The sequence below is a fragment of the Phascolarctos cinereus genome, unplaced genomic scaffold (genome assembly GCF_003287225.1).
Source record: "Phascolarctos cinereus isolate Bilbo 61053 unplaced genomic scaffold, phaCin_HiC Scaffold_1;HRSCAF=81, whole genome shotgun sequence".
NCBI classification, from domain to species: Eukaryota; Metazoa; Chordata; class Mammalia; order Diprotodontia; family Phascolarctidae; genus Phascolarctos; species Phascolarctos cinereus.
Window position 1 is genome coordinate 202,504,927 of NW_027555514.1, and position 19,614 is coordinate 202,524,540.

At 33.5% G+C, this 19,614-nt stretch overlaps 1 protein-coding gene across 1 annotated transcript in view; it reads left to right on the forward strand.

Moving 5' to 3' along the window:
* The window catches only part of LRRK2 (leucine rich repeat kinase 2), a 204,874-nt gene that overhangs the window by 72,339 nt on the left and 112,921 nt on the right, over positions 1 to 19,614 (forward strand). The window contains exons 20-25 of the mRNA XM_020973685.2: positions 8,944 to 9,132; positions 10,799 to 10,917; positions 13,152 to 13,221; positions 13,515 to 13,735; positions 14,973 to 15,223; positions 17,322 to 17,470. Of these exons, the coding sequence (XP_020829344.1) occupies positions 8,944 to 9,132; positions 10,799 to 10,917; positions 13,152 to 13,221; positions 13,515 to 13,735; positions 14,973 to 15,223; positions 17,322 to 17,470 (999 nt within the window). The remainder of the gene's footprint in view (positions 1 to 8,943; positions 9,133 to 10,798; positions 10,918 to 13,151; positions 13,222 to 13,514; positions 13,736 to 14,972; positions 15,224 to 17,321; positions 17,471 to 19,614) is intronic.

The following is a 19,614-nucleotide window of genomic DNA, read 5'->3' on the forward strand; positions in this document are numbered from 1 at the left end:
TTATTTAGATCTGATTTTATTTGTGTGAAAAGTGTTTTGTAATTGTGTTCATAGAGTTCCTGGGTTTGTTTCAGGAGGTAGACTCCTAAATATTTTATAATGTCTACAGTAAGTTTAAATGGATTTCTCTTTCTATCTCTTGCTGTTGGGCTTTGTTGGTAATATATAGAAATGCCATGATTTATGTGGGTTTTTTTATAGCCTGCAACTTTGCTAAAGTTTTTATTATTTCAAGTAGTTTTTTACTTGATTCTCTAGGATTCTCTAAGTATATCATCATGTCATCTGCAAAGAGTGATAGCTTTGTTTCTTCTTTGCCTATTCTAATGCCTTCAATTTCTTTTTCTTCTCTTATTGCTAAAGCTAAGTTTCCAGTACAATATTGAATAACAGTGGTGATAATGGACATCCTTGTTTCACCCCCGATCTTATTGGAAATGCTTCTAGCCTGTCCCCATTACATATAATGCTTGCTGAAGGTTTTAGATAGATGCTATTTATTATTTTAAGGAAGACTCCATTTATACCTATGCTTTCTAGTGTTTTTAATACGAATGGGTGTTGTATTTTTAAAAGCTTTTTCTGCATCTATTGAGATGATCATGTGGTTTCTGTTGGTTTTGTGTTGATATGCTCAATGATGCTGATAGTTTTCCTAATATTGAACCAACCCTGCATTCCTGGTATAAATCCTACCTGGTCATAGTGTATTATTCTTGTGATAAGTTGCTGTAATCTATTTGCTAGTATTTTGTTTAAAATTTTTGCATCTATATTCATTAGAGAAATTGGTCTATAATTTTCTTTCTCTATTTTGACTCTTCCTGGCTTAGGTATCAACACCATATTTGTATCATAAAAAGAATTTGGTAAGACTCCTTCTTTAACTACTTTCCCAAATAGTCTATATAGTATTGGAATTAATTGTTCTTTAAATGTTTGATAGAATTGCATGTAAATCCATCTGGCCCTGGAGATTTTTTCCTAGGGAGTTCATCAATGGCTTGTTCAATTTCTTTTTCTGAGATGGGGTTATTTAAGTATTTTACTTCCTCTTCGTTAATCTGGGCAATTTATATTTTTGTAAATATGTATCCATTTCACTAAGATTGTCAAATTTGTTGGCATATAGTTGGGCAAAATAATTCCTAATTATTGTTTTAATTTCCTCTTCCTTGGTGGTAGCTTCACCCTTTTCATTCTTGATACTAGTAATTTGGTTTTCTTCTTTCTTTTTTTAATTAAATTAACCAAAGGTTATCTATTTTATTGGTTTTTTCATAAAACCAGCTCTTAGTTTTATTTATTAGTTCAATAGTTTTCTTAATTTCAATTTTATTAATTTTTCCTTTGGTTTTCAATATTTCTAATTTGTGTTTAGTTGAGGATTTTTAATTTGTTCTTTTTCTAGTTTTTTTAGTTGTATGCCCAATTCATTAATCTCCTCTTTTTCTATTTTATTTATGTAAGCATTTAGAGATATAAAACTTCCCCTAAGAACTGCTTTTGCTGCATCCCATAGTTTTGGTATGTTGTCTCATTATTGTCATTCTCTTGAATGAAATTATTGATTGTTTCTATGATTTGTTGTTTGACCCAATCATTTTTTAGGATTAGATTATTTAGTTTCCAATTATTTTTTAGTCTATCTTTCCATGGCCCTTTATTACATATAATTTTTATTGCATCATGATCTGAAAAGGATGCATTTAATATTTCTGCCTTTCTGCATTGGATTGTGAGGTTTTTATGCCCTAGTACATGGTCAATTTTTGTGTATGTGCCATGTACTGCCGAGAAAAAAGTATATTCCTTTCTATCCCCATTCAGTTTTCTCCAGAGGTCTATCATACCTAACTTTTCTAATGTTCTATTCACCTCCTTAACTTCTTTCTTGTTTATTTTGTGGTTAGATTATCTAGTGCAGAGAGGGGGAGGTTCAGGTCCCCCAGTATAGTTTTGCTGTCTATTTCTTCCTGTAACTCCCTGAACTTCTCCTGTAAGAATTTGGATGCTATACCATTTGGTGCATATATGTTTAGTAATGATATTACTTCATTGTCTATGGTGCCTTTTAGCAGGATGTAGTTTCCTTCCTTATCTCTTTTGATTAGATCTATTTTTGCTTTTGCTTTGTCTGAGATCAGGATTGCTACCCCTGCTTTTTTTACTTCAGCTGAAGCATAATATATTCTGCTCCAGCCTTTTACCTTTACCCTGTATGTGTCACTCTTTTTCAAATGTGTTTCCTGTAAACAACATATTGTAGGATTATGGTTTTTAATCCATTCTGCAATCGTTTCCGTTTTATGGGAGAGTTCATCCCATTCACATTCACAGTTATGATTACTATCTGTGTCTTTTCTCCATCCTTTCCCCCTTTATGCTTTTCTTTCTCCTTTTTCCTTTCCCCCCACTAGTGTTTTGCTTTTGACCACTGCCTCCTTCAGTCCCTCCCTTTTATTATCCCTTTCCCTTTTCTTCCCCTTTACTTACTGCTTCTCCTCCCTTCTTCCCCCTCCCTTTTCTTTCTTTTTCCCCTTTCCCTCCTACTGCCTATAGGGCAAGTTAGATTTCTATACCTAACTGATTATGTTATGCCCTTCTTGAGCCAAATCTGATGAGAGTAAGGTTCAAACAATGCTCCCCCCCTTCTTTCCCTCTGTAATAGGATTTTGTGTCTTTTCCTGTAATGTAATTTACCCTTGTCTGCCTCCTCCTTTCTCAGTACATTTTCTAAGATCAGATTGATCCACTTATTTGGATCCATTTAACCCACTTGATTAGATTTTTTTTTATCATTACATCAAAGTCAACTAATATCCACCCTTTATGTATACTCCTTTAACATGGTGTAATAACAATACAGTTCTCAAGGTTGCAAGTGTCATATTCCCTTGTAGGGGTAAACAGCCCCCCTTATTAACAACATATTGTATCTTTCTGTCCCATTTACCTTTTTAAGTCCTTCTTGAGTCCTGTACTTGAAGATCAAATTTTTTGTTGAGCTCTGGTCTTTTTATCAGGAAAGTTTGGAAGTCCCTATTTGTTGAATATCCATCTCTCCCCTTGAAAAATGATGCTCATTTTTGCTGGGTAATTGATCCTTGGCTGCATTCCAAGCTCCTTTGCCTTAGGAATATCATGTTCCATGCCCTGTGGTCTTTTAATGTAGAAGCTGCAAGGTCCTGTGTAATCCTGACTGTGGTTCCATGATATTTAAATTGTTTCTTTCTGGCTGCTTGCAGCACCTTCTCTTTCATCTGGTAATTTTGGAATTTTGCTATTATATTCCTTGGCGTTGTCAATTTGGGATCTCTTTCAGGTGGTGCGGTGATTCTTTCTATGGTTATTTTCCCTTCTGGTTCTAGGACTTCAGGGCAGTTTACCTTTACGATTTCCTGAAAGATACTGTCCAGCCACTTTTTTTGATCATGATTTTTAGGTAGGCCAATAATTTTTAAATTGTCTCTCCTGAATCGATTTTCCAGGTCGGTTGTTTTACGATGAGGTATTTTACATTTTTTCATTTTTCATTTTTTTTTTGTTTGACTGATTCTTGCTCTCTCATAGAGTCATTAGTTTCCATTTGTCCAATTCTTTTTTAACAGATTGTTTTCTTCTGTTAGTTTTTGTACTTCCTTCTTGGCCAATTGTATTTTTAAGGGATTTTTTTCTTCAGTGTATTTTTCCAGTTTGCCAATTGTGTTTTTTAGAGACTTGTGTTCTTCAGTATGCTTTGTTTCCAATTGGCCAATTGTACTTTTTAAGGACTCTTCTACCTCTCTGATTTGACTTTTAAAATCCTTCTTGAGTTCTTCTGAGAAGGGTTTCTGGGCTTTAGACCAGTTCATACTTTTGACGTTGGAGATGTGGGTTTGTTGACAATGTCGTCCTCTTCAGAATTTTTATCTTGATTTTCATTCTTCTTGTAAAATGAATCTATGGTACATTTCTTTTTACTCATGGTGTTTCTTTATTCCCTGGCCTTTAAAGAGATTGAGCTCTCCTGTTGGGGAACAGAGGGCACTCACCCAAGCTTCTTGTGTTAGGAAACCGGGTCTTGGTTGCTGGCTTTGTGTGCTGGGGTCTCTCATGTTGGCAATTGGAGGCTGTAGGGTTCTGGCAGCTTACCTCGTGTTGGGCTGGAATCAGCAAGTCTGGAACTTTCAGGCAATTCTAGGTTGCCTGCTTTTCTTTTCCTTTAGCTTTCTTTAGATCCTTTTAGATGGGTGCTGCAGGGTGTTTATCTGCCTGGAGCCCCTTGCAATGTTGCCTCCCTTGGTTCTGCTAATGCACTGGAAGATTCCTTTGCGGTAGAGTGCTGAGGCACCTGGTGATTTTCTAGCTGGTTTCCCCCAGTTCCCCCTCACTCACTGAGGCACTTGGAGGTCCAGGTGTTGGTGTTTGCCTGCTCTACCACCTGGCTTCAGGATCTCTTCCTGGTTGACAGTTGGAAGGTGTAGGGTTCTGACAGCTTACCTGGTGTTGGGTTGGAATCAACAAGGCTGGGACTTTAGGAAGACTCTAGGTTGCTTTCTTTAGCTTCTTTCAAATGAATACTGCAGGGTGTTTATCTGCTTCTGGTCTTTATAGTTCTGCTTCCCTTATTTTTGCAGAGGGACTATGAGATCCATTTGCTGGGCTGCCGCACTGCTGCTCCTCATCTTTCTTCTAGTTCATCTGTTCCAGGGTATTTTTCTGGGGTGATATTTTCTGGGTTTTCAGAGGTTAGTAGGGGAGGGTGAGAGCAACTACCTTTTTACTCTGCCATCTTGGGTCCCGGAAGAGGAAGTCTCAATGATTTTTTTAAAGTCTTAATATTTTATCTATTTTTACATAAACTAGGTTAGACTAACTTATGAGTAAAATCTTATGAAGAAGGATGATGGGCAGTTTCAGTAGCATTGTCTCATAAAGCAAAAGCATTGGAGGTTTAAAGTAGAGTGGTGGTTGTTAAGATAGCCAATTAGCAAAGTGATCCAAAGGATACTTAAAATGAAAATGGAAGGAAGACAACAACAGAAAGCAATAGGAAAAGATTATAACTTTTACATGGAAAAAAAATTATCACTTTTTTTGCCATCAAGAACAGCAGAATCACCACTCTCAGACCCTAATATCATAGTTATGGGCTCATTTATTGTTCTTTCATAGTTTGTCCTTCATTCTTGAAGAGAGCCATGACATCAGGAAAGTAATGTCATGATTTGTAAACAAATAGGATTTCAATGAGGGAGGGCTATACAGTCACTAGCCTTACTCTATCCTCCAGAGCCATTTGGTTCCAGGGGCAAGATATAAATCAGGAGCAGTGGAGATGGCCTGGATACAGTGGGAGACCTTGGCCTATTTAGCATAAGGTCTTTCCTAGGTCTCAGTTTGACTGAAGCAATGCCCATTGAGTGATTAAGACTAGACAAGAAATGAGAGAAAGAATGGCCTCTTTTACCTAGTCAAAAAAAAAAGCAAGAAACAAAATTAATCTAGGAGGGGAAGAGCCTTAGGGTTAATGGCCAAAAGAGAAACAATTGCTATTTCTGCTCATTCTGAGCCATCAGAGCCCAAACAGTAAACATGTGAGGCTTGGACTGGAACTTGGTGTTGGCCAGTCAATGAGAGCCAGAGTGATTTGGGTTAAGTCTCTGGTCCTTAAAAAATAAATCTAGCCTGTAAACCCCAAGATATCTTGCTGAAGTTTCAATAATCAAAATTTATATTCCTTTGAGCAGAGCTCAAAGGGTATGGGTATTCTTATAGGGAAGGTGAAAGTAACACTAAAAGGAGTGAGCTGGAAAAGCAGCCAGGTTGGACCATATAAAGGAAGAGATCAATGCTAGAGGCTACATGCTGAAGGTGGTGTTAAGGGATCAGTATAGAAAGAAGTGTTACATATCACATTCAAGTTTCTGGTTAATTAACAATTATTTTATTAATTATGGGTAGCAAATAATAAAGGGATCATTTATCTGTCTCTCCCAAACCAAAGACCCCTTATAGAACCCATTCAGTCCTTATGTGCCTTTGGAAAAGTGGGTGTTCCTGAAGGTGGAAATCAACTCTGATTGGTTAACAAGTAGAGAGAGAATGAATATAATGAGGGGGTGGGTTTATTCTAATGAGGGTCTGGGGGATGTAACTCTGATCACTGAGCCTTGGTCAAAGTCGCCATCTAAGATAATGTAGACAAAAGGGAGAGTCTACTTCCGCTCAGACTTCTCTGACTAAAACATAGTGGACTAAAATTCACCAATTCACCTAAGCCAGAATTTCTTTACCTTTTGATCAGATCTAAGTTTTCCTGCTTTAGTAATTTTCACGTAAGATTTTATCTCATTATCAGCTCTGCCCTTCAAAGGCTGGCTGGATAACCTACAGGGGCTGATTTCTGATTTCTGAATGAAGAAATAGGAAGAGGAAAACCCTCAGTCCTAATTAAATAAATGATTATTAGTATGAGTGAAATAATCATTTTTCCTCAGAAGGAAATATATATAATGTGTGTGTGTATATACATACACATACACATATGCACATGCCTATACATATATATACATACATGCATACACACATATATACACATATATATACACAAATATGTGTGTGTATTATATATATATATATATATATGCATTATGAAGGAAAGGTAAGTAGAAGGAAATAAACATCTATTAAATGTCTGCTATGTGCAGATACTATGCTAAACACTTTACAAACATCTCATTGGCTAAGCAGAATGAAGTTGTTCCTGATACTAAGTTTCATCACCCATATTGCATTGTACAGCAGGTTGTGTTGCACTGAAAAATAGTGAAAATGGAACATATGCTGAAGTTTGGTAAGAAAACAGTGACTTTTATATGTTTTCAAGGATTGAAACAACAATAATTTTCCTCATTACTCTTTGAAATTAAAAGTGAGGCATAAGTGGAGATTTTACTATTTTCAAAAGTTTGAATTTCCTGTTGTAAGGTTTTGAAGTGTGTTTGGCAATTTTGCCATTAAATCAAAATATTTTTAGAAATGAAGAAAGACTCACCAGAATGTCTTAATAAAAAGAACCGGTTTCAGGATTTGGCTTTCATTGTAGTTATTGAGAGATTTAACTTAGTTGAATTTAAAACTTCTGGGTCAAAATCAGGTTATAACATTTATGTTTGATTGTATTAAAGAATTTAAGATAAAACTTGGTCTTAGAAAAAGGCAACTAAAATTGTAATTTGACTCATTTTCCTACATGTAAAAATTATCAAGAATCATTTAGTTCTTTTAATTTCAGCAAGTATGCCGCAAGTATTCAGAATTGCTATTTGAATTTAAAAAGTGATTTGAAGGATTAAGAATATGTGAAAACAATTTCCTTTTGATGTTGAGAGAGCAAAAAATAACAATCAAAACAGAACTTGTTGAAATTCAGTGCAGTAGGTACTAAAAGAAAAGTATAATGAAGTTCATGTTCCAGATTTTTATTCTTACTTGCCAAGATATTTTGTTGAAATGTGCATTTTTGCTTCAAGAATCTTAGCCTTGTTTGGCAAATATATGGCAGTTATTTTCACTCCAAAAGACTATTAAAACTTCACATAGGGCAAAATGAGCAAATGAGCATTTATCATTGATGCTGAAAACTACAATATCACAGAAGTTTATTCTTGATATTGCTAAAATAGTTTCTGGCAGAAGATACACAGTTTCTAGCAAACCATATTAAATTATAGTAAATTTTGAATCTTTTTTTTAGTGATCTGTTTTGCAATAATGTGCATCACTTTAATATTCAACTTGCATGTTTTTTCTTTATAATTAGTTCCCACCTAATTTGTATGCATGTATGTAATATATAAATACACATTAATATTGAAAACATTGTAAAATTTATAAAAATGTTTCTTTTTAAAAATATTTAGTTCCTATCCAGTTTTAATGTGTTGATGGATTAATAAAAAAATAGATATATAAGCCATTGTAGTTTTTGTAAGTTAATATGTAGCTCAAATGGATTCTTTTATATGGCTTAGTCACCCCCATTTCTATTTGAGTTTTACGCCACTGGTCTAGACAATAATATAGGTAAGTAGATTTGAAAATGGTAAAATGACCACATCAAAAGAATATTTAGGAATAGTTTGATTACAACTTGGCAGGGGACCTCTAATAATGAGTCCCTGTGACCTGTGTTATTAAACTCTTTTATTGATAAAGGCATATATGGCATCCTTTTAAAATTTTTGCGTGACACAAACCTGGAAGAATTGGTAATGTGTTAAATGGCAATCAGTATCCAAAAAGACCTCAGCAAATTAGTGTTGTACAGAAATTGAGAAAATTAAATAATACAGATAAACATAAAGTCTTATACTTGAGTTAAAACAAATCAACTTCTCAAGGGTAAGGTAGGAGAAGAATAGCTGTAATTGTATCTACACTCAGATTAGTGCCACCATTTTTTTTTCCATCTTGAGTTTCAAGGTACAGCTTCCTATGGAAAACCTTCTGATTGGCTGGGAAATGAATGAGCTTGGATGTGAACTTTATTATTGTAGCCACTCAGGCCAAAGCTTTAGTAATGATTGAGTCTTCTGTATTGTGACCTGATTTCTTTTTTACTTCAGTATTTTTAGACAGTTTATCAAGTAATGTACTCTGATAAAGAGTATGGATTCATTCAAGTGCATAATTTCCTTTTGTGGCCTAAAGTCTAGGCCAAGGCTAAATGTAATCTTATGTTTTTAACGACTTATCTTTTAAGTACATTATCTGTTTTCATCAAGAAGCAATACTGTTGCATAATGGTTTTAAGAGACAAAACTAACTGATTTAATTTTTCTTCAGGAAGTATAATTGTGAAAGAAATCTTGAATTTGCCTTATTTCTTTTATATTCTTGACTTTTAAAAATCGATATATTCTAGAAATATCAGTATTTATGGCTTTTCACTGTTAGACACAGGATCTGCATTGGCAAGAATGGTACTAAGATATCAAATGAAAAGTTTAGCAGAAGATGGACCAATATCAGACAGTGATGGAAGTTTTCCTGAAGATGACCTTGATAAAATTAGTGATTGGACTGTCATACCTGAGTCTTCTGTAGACTGTGTATTTGGTTACAGTGATGATGTTGATAGTGAAGGTAAAGACTATGACATGTTAACTCTTTCATGTTATATCTCTAGATATGATTGTTAAAGCTGTTTGAAGAGCAACAAATTAAGAAGTTTGGTGAAAAAAAATTTCTTTTTGTAGATCTTTAAAGTAGAGAAAGCAAAGTTTAATCTCTCACCAAAGTTGATGGTAGCTTCTTTTTCTTTCTTTAGGTATTGAGATAGTTAATGGAACTGCAGTTTCATTGATATAGGGAAATATTAGATAAGAAAACTTCCTCTGCCAAAGCAAGTTAGCACCTTCTCTGCAACCTTTAGGCTTAGGGAATTGACTGGAGCTCTGATAGATTAGATCACTTGCCAAGGGTTACATTGTAAGTATGTGTCTTGAGAATATTAACTCCTTGTGAATAGGGATGGTTTCATCCTTATTATTTCTAGAGCCTAGCACAGTGCCTGGCATGTAATAAGTGTCAAATAAATACTTATTGATTGATTTCCTTTTTTAGCAACGTCTTTTCTCAGTCTTCTGGATAAAGGATTTAAGCTGGCTAGATAAAGAATTTAAGCTGGAACAGCTTTCTGAAAAAAAATAAAATCTTTCTTTTGAATTAATTTATTTTTAAATTTCTGTCACTTAAAATACAACACTTACAGTTATAAGATGACTTTTCAGAGTGCCATAGTAGAGAAAGAGCTGTCCTTCAAGTATCCTGGGTTCAGTCCTGCACTTGTCACGTGCTGTCTGTGTGTCCCTAGGCCAGTCACTGAGAGAGTTATGGAGAAGGTATTAATCTTCATTGGTAGAAAAAGTTTCTCATAGCGAGATGAAATCACATCTAGTATTATGAAGCTATCTATGATAGTGTAATGCGTAGTGGTAGGCAAAGGACCAGGAAATGAATCCTACCTCTACTGCTTAAAACCTATCTAGGTGAATAAATGACTTCTAACTTTTTGGCCACTAGTTTTCACATCTGTAATGTGAGAGTTTTAGACTACATATCCTTTCCTTGGAAGCTGAAAATCTATGACTGCATTGTTCTTTTTCTTCTAACTACTTCATTTATATTTACAAGTATTTTTGGAAATATAAACTCTTCAAAGACAGATTTGAATATTAGTCTCTAGGTAGAAAAAGAAAATTTTGTAAGTTGATTTTTAACTGTTACAGATCTATTACCCCCAATATAAATGATTTTAGTATGTTTCTGTTATTAACAAACCTTTACTTCCCCAATAACTTGTATATATATTTTTTAAAACAGTATTCTTTTCCAGAATTGTTGTTTTTTAAAATTTTTATTTAAAAAAATGAAGGCATAAACAAAAAATGGGTAATTTAATTGAATGAATACAACTTTCCAAAAATGGTAGAATAAGAAGAAACATTAAATGTTAATAAAGGATTAAAATGAATTTCAAGGAAGTTTAAGAAATAATTCCTTGAAAATGATAAACATATCAATAGTTGATATTTAAAAAAGTGAAGCCAGAATTATTTTATTATTAATATACTGAAGATAAGAGTTTGACTACTTAACATGTGAAAGATTCTAAAAGAAAATTGATCAAACTATTCTCTCTAATGAGAAAATGTTTAAATCCTATGTTTGTGATTTGTATTCCAATCTTTCTTTCTGATTCTTCATGTCATCTTTAATATCTTTATTTTATATTTCATTATTAAAATAGGAAGTGAAAGTTCATTTCTTACGAAAAAGAAATCGAGCTCATTTAATGTGGGAGATCTTTATAGAGATCCTGCCTTCCAGCGGGGTTCACCAACTTTGGAAAGGCATTCCAATTCAATGGTAAGACAAATCATGACTCTCATATGCCCTTTTGGTAGTTAAAAACACAGGACAAAGTTGGTTGCCATTAACTCCGTGACTATGGGCAAAATGATGGGTTAGATCTTTAATAACTTTAACACAGATATTTTCAAAAGCACTTGGATTTTCCAGGGACAGCCTAACATGGAAAGTAAGAATAATTCTGGAAAAGTTGGAGTACTTAGGAGAATATGATAGCAAATAAAAGAACTGGTTAGAAAAGCAGTAGGAAGCTTCAGAGAGACTTGGTAGGTAGATGTCTTGCTAGAGTGGTAGTACAAGGAAATATTAATTACAATAAAAATTAAGTATTCCCATTTTATACTTGAATAGCTATACAGAACTTTCTAGCAATCACTTATAATTTAGCCATCAAACCTATAGTTTAGGATACATAGTGCCTAGCATTTAGTAGACACTTAAGAAATGTATGTTAATTGATTAACTTGCCCTTTGGAAGTAGTCTACAAATATACTAGCTGGCTTCTCTATAGAGCAGTGTTTTTTTCCCCTTGTTTTATTTTGTTTTTTCTCCATTGGAGAACCTAAACCAGACTTGTGCCAGAAAGGTACCGTGTAGGAAATTATCTACTTCTGGACAGTTTTATTTTTCTTTATTCTTTTTTTATGATAGTATGTTACCTTATTTTTCACCAATTATTTTTCTTTATTCTAACAGCTTTAGAGGCAGAGAGATGGTGCAGTAGGTTAATCTTGGGACCTTGAGTCAGAAAGACCTGAGTTTAAATCCAACCTCAGACACTCACTTGCTATCTCTGTATCCCTGGGCAAGTCATTTAACTTATTTACCTCATTTACCTCAACTCTAAAGCAGGGATAATGATATCACCTAACTCCAAGGGTTTTTGTGAGCATCAAATGAGATAACATTTGTAAAATTCTTAGCATAGTGCTTTGTAGATAATTGGCTTGTTTCCTTTCCTCCTCCTTCGAAAAGATTCCTACCTTGCATACAGCAAGCTACCTTTCAACAAGCTGACTTTTTTTTTTGTAAAAGCACAACTCTGGGATTCTTGTGGAACTCATTATGAAAACAAGGGTTTTGCTTTCTGACCAATTTTTCAATAACGTACCTGTACCATATCTCAAGGAATTCCTTACTTTGTTTCATTGATAATGACTTAAACTCTTCTTATATTTGGTGACTCTAGAGTGACTTGAAATCTTTCAAAATAAGTCCTAATTTCCACATTTTAGAGCTTTGACTCTACAGTATTATATAGAAGGCAAATGATTAAAACTTTAATTCTAATTTGTGGTGAAGTATAATCATTGTTGCTTTGGGATAAAAAATAGGTATGTTACCTCCAAGTTAGCTTTGAAATACCAATAGTACAATTAATATATATCTTTTGTTAATCATAATTAATTTAGTTAATGTAGATTTTTAGTAAGCTTAAAATAGATAGTTGTTGTTCAGTCATATCTGACTCTCTGTGATTCTGTGAACCATAGCTCACCAATTCTGTACACATTGTGTTTGGCAGGGATACCAGAGTGGTTTGCCATTTCCTTCTTCAGTGGATAAAGGCAAACACAGGTTAAGTGACTTGCCCAGAGTAGTATTTGAACTCAGGCCTTCCTCAATCCAGGTCCAACTCTCTATGGACTGAGCCCCTGGTTGCCTCAAAAAAAAAAATGAAATCAAACAAACAAAAAAACAGACAATAAAATGTAGTTAAAGATCAGCAGGAAATTGTATATCATTGGTTAATTTAGTTGGCAAATATAGAAAACAACCTGATGAATGAGAGCCATTCTATCCCAAGGTAGTATGTAATCTCGAGTTCCTTCCAGTTTAAAGATCTATGAGTTAATATTTGCATAACTTTAGGATTAGGTGCTCCATTTTTCTTTGCTCAATTTTACTATATATAATGTGTAAATTTTTTTTTCCTTTAAAGCCAATAGAAGTTGTTTCTGCGTAGATAGATAAATGATATGCTATTTTTACAGCTTGATTAATATGGAAATATGTTTTGCAAGATTGCACATGTATAACCTATATCAAATTGCTTACTGTCTCAGAGAGGGAGGGGTGAAGGAAGGAGGGAGAAAAATTGGAAATCAGAATTTTAAAAAAATGAATGCTAAAAATTATCTGCATATTTGATTGAGGAAAAAAATAAAATATTATGAAAAAAAGAGAAAATGACACAAACTTTCTCATGGATGCCTTTATTTTCTAAAAGGAGGTCAGTTCTGATTGTGAAGAATTGTTGAAGCAAACAAGAGACTTATTTTCTTCAGATGATTCTATCCGTGAGTATTTATACTAATCATAAATAGTGAGACGTTTATAGCAGAATCAAGTAATTTATCAAATCTACATCTGACCTTCAAAGTCATTAAAATTATGTAACAGGAATCTTGAGATTTTGTTTGTTTAAAAATCTCATGTGTAGTAGAACTATAAAGTACACTTCTGGATGAAAACCTGCTTACTTTTTCTGAGTAAAACAGTGTTGAATTTTCAGAATTTCATTCTTACTTTGTTTTTTGCAAGTTTTAGATGAAAGGTGTTTTCTTTTTTGGTTATACATTTTGTTTTGCAGAAGGATCTTCAAAATTCCAGTCCCATTTGAGACAATCAGACAGCTTTTTTACTCTAACTTCAGAAAGAGAATATATAAAGTCATTAGACCTTTCAGCAAATGAACTAGAGGAAATTGATGGTATAAGCAAGAAATGCTGTTTAAGTGATCACTTAACACGTCTTGAGAAACTGGAACTTCACCAGAATGCACTTACAAGAGTTCCACAGCAACTCTGTGAAGTAATTTAATATCTTAATATTTTAAATAAAATGTGTATTTGCATAATTTTTTCATCAATTTAAAAATTTTATGGTTGTCTTGAAAGAGAATGGGCTTTTTTATGATTATATACTTGATACTCTCAATGTTCCACTTTGCTTGAAGATGAACTGTTACTTACCAGTGTATGATTTTTTTTTAAAAAAGTGTGTAATTTATTTTTTTAACATGAGAAAGGGAGAAGGGCATTGCAGGTATAGAGAACAATGTGAACAAAGACCAGGAGCTGGGGAAATGCATATTGAATAGGCCAGATAGCCATATAATTTAACTGAAGCATTGAATATGTGGAGAGGAATAACCTGAGATTAAGCTGTTGAGAATGAAAGATTATGCCAGATTGTCAGGAGTTTGGGGAGAGAGTATTTGAATGCCAGGACAAAGAATTTGACTTAACTTAGGGAGCCATTGAATATTATTGAGAAGTGTGACATGAACAGATTTTAGTGTGTGGGTGTGTGTATACAGATGCATGTGTGTGTGTACAAATGCATGTGTGTGCAAGCACACATACACACAACACAATTATTCTGGATTCACCAAAACTTGGTGTAAGAGGTCACCAAGATGGAAGCATCAAAGGCAACCATATTTGTTCACTCAGTCAGTCGAAAAGCATATATTAAGCATTTACTATGTGCCAAATTCTCAGTGTGGGAATTAGGGTGTATTGTGATGCCAGTGAAAGAGTCAGAAGGAGAAAGTTTAGGGAAAGACAGTAAGCTTGGCTTGAGACATGTTGAATTTGAAGTGCCTGTTGTAAATATAGAAACAAGAGAGATAAGAAGAACAGACCCTTAAGGACAACTCATATTAAGGAATGAAGAAGTCTGAGGAGCCAGAATAAGTCTTATTCGAAAGGTAGGAAGAGAATTAGAAAGGTATGATGTTGATATTTTTAAATTAAAAAAATAGAGAATATTTTAATTTACATTACATATATTTGTGTATGTGGCTTATCTTTTCCTTCTAGATTATAAACTTCTTGAAGACAAGAACTTTGCATTTCCCCAGAGTCCATCATAGTATATTGTATGCAGTGGGCACCTTAAACATGTTTGCTGAGTATAGAGTATACTTTGTATTCTAATTGCCTTTTTTTTCCAGTAATCTATTCTACTTTAGCTGAAGTTCAAACCTTTAAATTAGATTTTCTTGGTCACATCATCTAATAACATTAAAATACTTTCTTTTCAGATTTTAAAATGTTTGACATATTTGGACTTACACAGTAACAAAATCACTTCAATTCCTGACTATTTGTTGAAAATGAATTGCATTGCAAATCTTGATATTTCCCGTAATAATATTGGACCTTCTATAATTTTGGATCCAAATATCAAATGTCCAACCTTGAAGCAGCTCAATCTCTCATACAATCAACTATCCTCTGTCCCTGAATTTCTTGCAGATGTCATAGAAAATCTAGAACAACTCCTTCTGGAAGGGTAAGAATGGTGCAGATTCTTACTGTGTAAATTAAGGTGGGATTGTCATCATTTCATTTTATTGATAAGACAATTGAGACTTAGCTTAAATGACTTACCCAGTGTCTTTATAGCTAGCAGTTAACAGAACCAGAAGCTAAACACATCTCTGACTTGGTAGTCCCATATTCCTCTCATGAAATCAGATGGATTACTGTTTGAGACTATCTCAGTATTCTCTCATGAAGTCAATTAAATGTCTTGTTTTTATTACTTTATCAGAAAGAATTGATATGTTAGAAAAATCAGCATCGTATAGGTAGGAAGTCTATTCATAATTATTTAGCATTATAGTTTATTCTAGTACTATAGTTCATCATTGTAGTTTATTCCAGTTCATCCTTCACATAGCTGTCAGAGTGATATTCCTTAAGCATAGATCTAATCATATATTTTCCTTATTTGGTCAATTCTGGTGCTCTCTTACTGCCACCCCCATTATCTCTAGAATCCTTTGTTTAACTTCAAGGCCTTTCACAACTTAACCAAACATGCCTTTCTGACTTTATTGGACATTATTCCACTTAGTTTTTTATAGTTATATTATTATAAGTTGTTATAACACTTATGTTATAAGTTATGATAATACTTGTATTATAAGTATCATAAGTTATATTATTAAGTTACATTATTATAAGGGATTATACTCACGTATTTTATTCCAGTTAGTTTCAACCAAATGGATTGAACCAAATTTTACTGTTCCTCATTCAGGTATTCATCTTCTATCTTTCGGCCTGTTTGTATACTATCTAAATCCTGTGTCTGGAATTCACTCCATCTTCAGTTTCCACCTCTTAGGATCTCTAGTTTCTTTTAAGACTCAGTATGAGCACTGTTTTCAACATGAAATCTTTCCTGATTGCCCCAGCTGTTAGTGCCATGTCTCCAAAATTATCTTACATATTTTTTTTGTGTTTCAAATATGCCTCTATTTGTACATATTTGTCTCCCTCCCTCCTATCTAAATAGTAAAAACCCTTTATGAGCTAGAGCTGTTTTGCTTTTAGTCAGGCACTTGATATTTTTTCATCTTTTGTTTCTCAGTTGATTAGGACACCTCCAATCATAAGCACATAATAAATTCAACTGAATGAACATTGTACACTATATAAGAATTAAAGGTATAACAATGAAAAAAAGAAAAGACATATACTTTGTCTTCAAGGAATTTACATCCAAATGATGTTTACGTCTAAATACTTAGATTGAGAGTTAGAAGAAACCTTTTAGATCGTCTGTCCAGACTTCATTTTACAGATGAGGAAGCTGAGACCTGTTTAGGTTGTAATTTTTCAAAAATGAATCAAGTGGCAAGCAAAGCTAGTGTTCAGACACATATCCTCCAATTCTAAGTCATTCATTCTTTCCATTGCATGACTTTTACAAAAATAACTCTAATGTAAATGTAGCAGTCATTCATCTGCTGCATATTTTATAATGTAATAAGTATATAATAAAAGTCAAATAAGTTGAAGTGAGAGATTTGAAGTTGAAACTATTCCTTGGAGCTAAGATTTATTAGGGAAGACTTCATGGCAGCTAGGGGCTGGTGTCAGGAATACTAGAGTTAAAATCTGGCCTCAGATACCTATTAGCTATGTGATCCTAGACAAGTCACTTAACCTTTGTTTGCCTCAATTTCCTCATGTGTAAAATGGTAATAATAATAGCATGTGCCTTTGCAGAGTGGTTGTGAGGAACAAATGTAATAATAATTGTAAAGCAATTAGCACATTGCCTAACACATGTTAAATGTTATATAATAAACTATATAAATGTTACCTGTTATTGTTATCATGTAAGATGTGATACCTGAAGGAAAAGAATTTTAATATGCTGTCTTAAAAATAATTTTATTTTGAATTGCTTTATAATGGTGCTCTGATTAAAGAAGTGGGCTGATTTTGTAAACTGTCTTGATTTACATTGTCAAAAGTTTTTCTAGTAAATCAGTCTTTTATGAATATTTGTAACATGTACTTTCACGCTTTTTGCTACTACTAAACTGATAATTGTGTTAAGTAATTTGATACTTATTTTCCCCTTCTTGGATTAGAAACAAAATATCAGAAATATATTCACCTTTGTGCTTGAAGGAGTTGAAGATTTTAAACCTTAGTAAAAACCACATATTATCCATAACTGAAGATTTTCTTGAGGCATGTAATAAACTGGAAGTTTTTAGTGCCAGAATGAATTTGCTTGGTAAGTGTTTTTTGCTTGGTTATTATTTTTCTCTTCATTCTAAGTACTTTAGAGTGAGCATCCTATATGTGCGTATTTTAGATGTTGATGTTAAAAGTGGCAGTGTATTTCAAGCATTGGTTTTATTGTAAAGAGACTCAAATTCTTTATCATGGTATGGAAATAATCTTGAGTTTTGGGACTCCATTGGTGGAATACACACTTGAGCAAGTTTTACCAAGCCAGAAAAAAGTTTTAGTAGCTTCAGTAAATGTGATGGTTTATCACCTGGATATTGGCTGTGAAGAGATACATTCTTTGGCTATGGATACATTTGAAACAGAAAACAAAAAATTTCAAAAATGATCTTTAGTTCATTGCAGCCTTCCCCTTCTGCAAAGACAATGGCAGAATGGGGGAAAAAGGGACAGATAGTGGTAAGAATCACAGTTTTTGATACTCTAGAAGCATTCAGGTGATTATTAATACTTTATTGTGAGATCTTTGTAAAAATGTGTTGAGATACTATAGAAGCAACTGAACCCACATTAATATATTTTCATTTACAAGAAACCATAGTAACAACTCATATTTCTATAAATAGGACTTTAAGATTTATAAAGTACTTTCCTCAGATCATTGTTTTAAGGTATGTCATATTAATGTTATCCTTATTTTTCAGATGAGGAAATTATGTCCCAGAGAGGCCAAGTAGTTCATTCATGTACATTAACTAATAAGTGGGAAAACTCAAATTTAGCCTTAAATTTTCTAAATGCACATCCAGGGGTCATTCCATGACAAAACATCACCTCTCACTAGAAAACCTAAAGGAGTTTCAGGCAAACAACAACAACAATATTAATAGCCAACATTTATATAATGCTTACTATGTGCCAGGGACAGTGCTAAGCAGTTTCCATATATTACCTCATTTGATCCTTAAAACAACTCTGGAAGATAGGTGCTATTATTATCCCTACTTTAGAGTTGAGGAAGCTGAGACAGAGAGAAATTAAGTGACTTGTTCAGGGTTACATGGCTAGACAGCTTCTGAGGCAAGACTTGAACTCAGGGCCAGTCCCCTGTCCACTATGCCACCTCACTGCCCCCAAAAGTATAAATATAGAAATGGAAGTATAACTCAGAAGAATGGCAAAGACTGGAATATGTGAAATAGTTTTTATCACGTCCCCAAAAGCAACAATAAATATCGTTTCATTGTATTGTTTAGAGTAATATGAGACATTAGAGGTTCTAGTCTAACCTTCTTATTTTATAGAGGAGGAAACTAAAGCTTAACAAGATTAAGTAAATGTCTAAGGTCATATAATTGTAAGTAAGCCAGGATTTGAATCCAGGTCCTCTGTCTCCAAATACACTTGAGACACTTGATCATCTCAAATGGTGCTTCTTGTGATGAATGTAAGCAAATAGACTGCAGTGCAGATAATTATAATGTATGTTTCAACATCTACTGAACAAAATGAAGTAGAGAGATTCCATGAAGAAGTTGACAAGATTAAAAATCTGATTGAAAAATTCCACCATGAATTGTGAAATATATGTTGAAAAGTATATTTCAGAATTAAAAAAAAAGATTTGGAAGGCATTGGATACAGTGAACACTAAACAGTGTGATTAAAAAATGAAATTGTATATTAACAGAAAATAACTAATTGTAAACTATGGGAAGAAGTGTGGAATGGTAAAAATAACAGTGGCTCTGGAATCAGAGGATTTATGTCCTTCAAACACAAATAATTCTTCTGATGCTTGCTGCCTATGTGACCTTGGACAAGTTACTTAACTTTCCTGGGCTTCATTTTCCTCATCTTTAAAAGGAGAAGGTTGTACATGATGACATATTATGGTAAGCTCCTTCTAGCTCTATAGTTACTATCTTGTGAATCTAAGACCTGAGAGTTATTTCAAAACCAGATGTCTCTGTGCAACCAGCTTATTGACTAGTTAGAGAAAAAGCAGAAAATAACACCATATTGGAAAGGATGAAGATGAGAAAATACTGCTACAGTCTGATCTATTTGAGTAAACTTTAATTCTGAAAAATAGGAAATAGATAAAAGATATTGACTTTGATTATCACCATTTCTGATAGTAATTCAACCAATGTAAAACAGTTTCTACAAGAAGGCTAAAAGAGC